The sequence below is a fragment of the Oryzias melastigma genome, linkage group LG6, assembly GCF_002922805.2.
Source record: "Oryzias melastigma strain HK-1 linkage group LG6, ASM292280v2, whole genome shotgun sequence".
Classification (NCBI taxonomy): Eukaryota; Metazoa; Chordata; class Actinopteri; order Beloniformes; family Adrianichthyidae; genus Oryzias; species Oryzias melastigma.
In genome coordinates, this window is record NC_050517.1 from 10,620,355 (window position 1) to 10,626,522 (window position 6,168).

The 6,168-nt window shown below is 41.2% G+C and overlaps 1 protein-coding gene across 9 annotated transcripts in view; it reads right to left on the bottom strand.

Annotated features, from left to right (window-relative positions):
- Positions 1-6,168, bottom strand: part of LOC112152379 (adaptor related protein complex 3 subunit beta 2) — a 55,024-nt gene that overhangs the window by 19,998 nt on the left and 28,858 nt on the right. For all 9 annotated transcript variants that reach the window (XM_024281923.1, XM_024281924.1, XM_024281925.2 and 6 more), the window contains exons 8-12: positions 5,786-5,980; positions 3,755-3,852; positions 1,093-1,147; positions 936-1,007; positions 785-847 (exon numbers count right to left, since the gene is read on the bottom strand). In XM_024281923.1, coding sequence (XP_024137691.1) covers positions 785-847; positions 936-1,007; positions 1,093-1,147; positions 3,755-3,852; positions 5,786-5,980 — 483 coding nt within the window. The remainder of the gene's footprint in view (positions 1-784; positions 848-935; positions 1,008-1,092; positions 1,148-3,754; positions 3,853-5,785; positions 5,981-6,168) is intronic.

Below are 6,168 nucleotides of genomic sequence, written 5' to 3' on the forward strand. Positions count from 1 at the left end.
AACACTTTCACAGGAGCAGTCTTATGCTATCATAGTGATTTAGATTTCTTCTTTTATTATGGTAGTGAAATATTGATGATAATGAAAAAAGTTTCACATCATCATGCTCTGCTGCTCCAGTATAAAAGCCCTGCCCATCTTTAATTCTGTAACGATCGGTCGTTATCGTGTTAGCTTTAGCATGTCACGTAAGTGTTTTGCCAAAAATCTACTGGCTCGCAAAACATTCCAGTGGACTTGAAAGTTAGGCACCAGGTTGAGTGCAATTAGCATTGAATCCAGCAAACTCTGTCCTGGGGATGGATTTATAATGAACGATTGTTAGCTTAATATGTTAGCCTTTATTACCGTAGCTTACGATGCTAGCGTCATTTTCCCACTGAGACACAGGTCCCCTTGGGTCTGGACCATGTTCTGTGGAGATACTGGCATCACTTTGCTTGGTATTAGTCTACATACTGAAGACGTAGAGTGACTACGGTACCTCAAGCTAACCTCATTATCACTGCCAATCACAGATCCAGACCACACCTCCCCCGCTCAGATCGCCCCCTTTTCTTTGCATTCTTCAAATCTGGGTTGAGAGTGGAGTCAGCCTCCAACTGTCCTGTTGTGTTACCCTTTAAGCCTTCAGCTGACTGGGTCCCCCAACATTTTAGGGGCCACAGGCAGTGGCCTACCTTTGCCTAATGGTAAGTCCAAATGGTAAATTTAAATTAAAGCAGCTTAAATTTTAAAAAAAAGTTATTGTAAATGAAGCACAGACAGTTTCTTCTCACCATACCTGAAATTCTCTGAGAATAGTCGAAATGTTTGTCTCATTTGCCAAATTAGTGAGAACTTCCAGCTGCAAAAGACAAAAGAAAAAAAAAATCAGCCTTCTTGAAATTTGTAAACTTCAAACAAAAACAAAAGAGAGAGAGAAAAAGAGGAACCTTCAGGATTTTGATCTGCGTTGGATCCGTGGAGCGGATGTAGAAGCTCTTCAGGTACGGCTCAAACATGCCCTGCACAGACATGAAAGCCACACGTTCAAAGAGATCTGCACCGATGCAAACACGAGGGAGGAAAGAGCCTTTAGGTTCACCTCACCCGTCTTTTGATGGTCATGGTGGCCACGTTCTGAAGCACAACATACTGGACTTCACTGAAGAAAGAGACACAGAACAGTGTTAGGCAACTGCTTTTACAGGGAAAACGACATCTACAGAATCGACTGTAGAAGACCACAAACACCACGGATATGTCAGTTTGAGAGGAAATAACTGGAATTACAGAACTTTTCCCGGAAAATGTGCACCGTAGAGAGATCAAGGGCTTCTTCTTTTGTTCACACAATTGTTGTACAACTCATATTTCAGATATCTCAAAATGAGCACAAAAAGTAAGGAACATTCTGCTCTTTAAGTGACAGCACATTTATAAGCAACATGAATTTTCATGAAGTATGACCATAAAAAGTTGATCAAGTCCTTTTTAGTTTTTGCTGTTGAGCCTGTTTTTCCCTTTAGCTCCCACCATCTCCTGTCATCCTGCTGTGATCGGCACCACGAGGATATTTTCCTGCTTGATTAGCTCGATCATTGCAGCATCACGGGATAGCTCAGTAGTAAGTGAAACTGCAACAAAAGAGCTTTGAGAGGAACCACAACCCAATGGGAGTGGGATTGGAACAGGTGGAGGCAAAGGAGTTAGAATGACGAGTCTGTCTCCTAAAAACATCAGGAGATGGAGGTGTCTGTTGCTCTTGGTAACAAACAAAATGAGGCTCTCACAAAAACTACAGCTAGAAGAAAAATCATGAACAATTGTACAAAATTTTGAGTCATATCATTTTTTTTGGATAAAATTAAAAATGTTTACATGTTGTTTCTGTTTTCTTTAATTAGGTGAAAACCATAAATGTATTTGAAGTCAATTGCAGTTCTTGAGTTGGCCACCAGGTGCTCCATCAAAGTTACTCCTGTATTAAAGGAACCCTCTGCCTCAAATATGGACTTTTTGGGTGTCACCAACTCTTTGTTTTTTGATGTGTTGGCTGTTCCCATTAAATAACGGGTAAATCTGGGCCGTAAACCGGAACTGGTCCAGTACCCTAACCCAGTACCGGTACCCTAACCCAGTACCAGTTCGTATCCAGGCCTGGTTCACATTCAGTACCGCATCTGGTAACAGTTCAAGTCACGTACTGCGCGTGGTACCACATCCGGTGCCAGGTTAGGGTCAAGGTACCAGTACCCGGATTTGGGTACCGGTACTGGACGTGTGCCAAGGATCAGTCTGCATCTTGTACTGTGTCCTGAGGACTAGTCTGCATCCAGTACAGCATCTAGTGCTGTGTCCCGAGGACCAGTCCGCGTCCGGTACCGCATCCGGTACTGTGTCCGCAGGGCCAGTCCACATTTCGTACTGCATCCGCAACTGTGTCTCAAGGACCAGTCTGTGTCCGGTATCGCATCCGGTACTGTGTCCTGAAGACCAGTCCACGTTTGGTGCTGAATCCGGTACCATGTCCGGTATCGCTTCCCGAGGGTTGCAGACAGCCAGCACGTCAAAAAACTACGGACACCCAAAGCATCAAAAAATGATGCAAAGGGGCCTTAATAAAATGTCCGTATGTGACGACTTGGGGGTGAGAATGCTTTGTCTGTTTACATGTGCTCCCACCAGCTTACTGACCCCTAAATCTAAGATTACCATTGCAATAAAAATGGCGAGTAATACTGGAGCCGCAGCTGTAGAGTTTAGTGTCAGATTCCAGCTCAGACAAGGAAAACAAAGATTGTTATAAACAAAGATTTGTCTACAAGTTGATGCATCAGCATGGGGCTGAGCAATGAGCCTATAACCCGCCTGGTGTATTTTTATAAGCAACAAATATGATCTTTTTCCAACTTTTTCGTTTGCTCCTGATTCACAACGGTTTGAATAAATAAATACTCAGAAATGCAATTTTATGTTCTCCATAAGAAAAATAACACAAGAACATGTCAAAAACACAATTTCCATCAGAGTGGCTCTTTAAATTCTACAGTTAAAGCTATTTTATTTCATATCTGATATTGAAAGTGCACACAAACGCTTTGTGCTCTTTTAAATTAATGTGTGACCAACACTTCCAGCTGTTCAACAACATCACCAGGAGATTTTCAACAACTATCAGGCTGGATTTCTCTGCTGGAGTCTGGGTTTGGTGATCCTGACAACATGGCAAAAAACAGCCAAAAGGGTTCATGTAAAAACTCATTTAATTCATTCACACCTTTGTAATGAGCTGTCTGCTGTGATTTGTAAAATATTCTTCTTTTTTTTGGTGAAAGTAGTGAACATATATTTTGTTAGAACAACACAGAATTCATTGAGTAAAAAAAATACCCCACACTTCAGTGGTTCTGTGATAAATCACAGGCTGCTGCTGAATGATGATAACATTACGGCACAGCCAGCGCCGCAGCCCAAAGCCCGTTCAATAAAAGTGACAGTCGGGTAAATTTGCAGCCTCCAGACCCCCCAGCGCTGTCACCCTCCCTGCTCTCTCATGTATCTTCTCCTTCACGCCGCTTCTCGTTTAATTTCCTTTCTTGCTTTAAAGCTCAACAGATTAAATTCATCAGCTTGTGCTTTTGTCCACCGCTCTCCTCCCTTAGTCAGCTTTTCACCATGTCTGGTTCATTTAGGGTGACCCGTTTGATTCCTTCAGGAAATTTGCCTTGAATTTGAACAAAGCTTCTTTGGAATTCCAAATAAACCTCACCTGTGGCTCCTAAGAAGACGGACCAGTGCTTTGGCAATCACGCCGATCTCTGCTTTGGGGGCGAGGTGGAAGTACAACTGAGCCACGGCCATCACCACCTGCAAAAAAACGTCCGGATGATTAGACGCGATAAGGAAAGTTCAAAGCTGCTTCACAGCCTCAGAGCAGAAAATGAGAAAAAGTGTGAGTGCACTAAAGAAATCCATCCGTCAACCTTTACTGCTGTGAGCTGACGGCGTCGCTGCAGCAGACCCTTTAGGAGAGAAACAGCTTCTGAAATGGATCAGTTTGGAGGTTTCCATCATTAATTCATCCGTCTCTTTGCTAGTTTATGCAGGAATGATGAAGCGACACATTTGCAAAGCTGAGTGAGAAAATTAGAGCCATCATTTTTCTTTACTGCTCTGAAAAAAATTCCAAAAAGCAAGTTTTCTTGAATAAAAGTTGGAATCAATCAGTATAATGGAAAACCAGCGACTGTAAATGAGAACTGGACTAGAACCATAGAGAATGGTTTCAGTTAAATGACATCGATCCAGTCGCCATTTTTTCATGATATGGACGGCGCTATGTTGGGGACGTCAGTAAGTGATGATTGGTGTGAGTCGGTCTCTGTCACTGTACCCATGACAACAACTCTAACCAACTAGGAGTGAGCTTGTTGGAAGGCCACGCCCCTACAACTTGAAAGCAAGCTCGGGAGAATCTATCAAACATTTCAAATGTTGGACGTGAGATTATGTACTTTTATTGAGGCATCTGATTGGTCAGTTTATTACGACGGAGTATTAAGGCCACTTTGTAAAGAAAAATGCATTTTTAAAATTACGACTTTAAATCTCGTAAATCTCGTAAATTTATGGGAAAAAAAGTCGTAACTGCTAAATTACGAGAATAAATTAATATATTTATAACTTTACAAACCATAGGCTAAATTTTACAAAAAAAAATTCATATGACTTTTTTTTTTTGGTGGCCCTAATACTAGCTTATAACTTGAATAACTTGCGACAAAAAAAATTATATATATCATAAAAGTAAAAAACTTTATTCAAAACATGTTAAAAAAAGGTATAAAATCAAGAATATTCATTCTGACAAATATAATGACTGAGAAATATATGTTTATTTAGTCTATGGGAGTTTGGCTTCTATGAGCCAGCAGTACTTCCTGTTTGGAACATCAGGGGGGAGGGGTCACTCAGTCCAGTTCTCACATACACTCAAAGTGGAAAACAGCACGTTTGTCTATCAGCAAACCTGAATGTGCTCCATATCTGATATAAATCTCAGTTTCTTTATCAATAAAGGTCTAAAGTAGAAGAAAAACCCAGCAGATTTGGATCCTGTTTGGGCTAAATAATTACTTACTATCACATCTAACTAGTTTCCATCCATCCATCCATTTTCTTGACCGCTTCATCCCGTTCGGGGTCGCGGGGGTGCCGGAGCCTATCCCGGCCTCTAACTAGTTTATTTAAAAAAAAAATAAAAGCATCATCTTTGAACACTGAGGCTTTAGGAGCAAATACGTCATAATATAAGATGTCAAAAACATGAAAATGCCTTTTTTCAGCTAGCTGCTTGCATTAACTCTTTAACACCTGAGGCATCGTCGGTGACGCTTAAACACAAAATCTTTAACATACTGTTACTTTTCAAACATTAACACGATCAACATAATTCCAGTAGATTTTGAAGGAGAAAAGCCACTTTTCTCCTTCAGAATCTACTGGAATTACGCTGATCGTGTTAACAATTGATGAATTACTGTAAATCAAAGAACATAAACAGTGGAGCTCCAATGTTAAAAGGTTAACTAATATACAGTGACAGCCAATTCCTTATTTTAGCACTAAAGGAGGCAGTGATGCACTCAACAGAAACTTAAACCAAGTGTTAAGCATAGCTTGAATCTGCAGTCTGATCAATGCTGTGGCAGAAGTCTGATGATCTGAATCGTCTCTGACAGCGGCTCTAAATCACACACTGGAGTCGTCAGGTGTGGAATGTGGCGTGCGCTGGACTCACAGCTGCGTTGCGGCTCTGCAAGAGCGGCTTGGTGTTCCTCAGCAACAGCCGGTGATCTGGATCCATCACGTACGGCTTCCTCTTTGCCATGGTGACGGCCTCGGCCTTCTTCTCCTTCTCCTCGTCTTCATCCTCGTCCTCATCTGACGCGTAGAATGTCTTTTCCCCGCCGCCTCCTTCCTCCAACAGGGATTCCTGCAGAGAAAGTCAGTTTGACAAACAGAACTTAACATTTTAATTAAATTTAATTAAGTTGAAATTATTTCAATTTCAACTCAATGATTTTTAAAATTCAAATGCTATCATTTCAAATAAATTCAAATAAATTCAAAATTGTTATTTGTTCGTAAGGGAGAACAATAAACTTCACTGTTGACATCAAA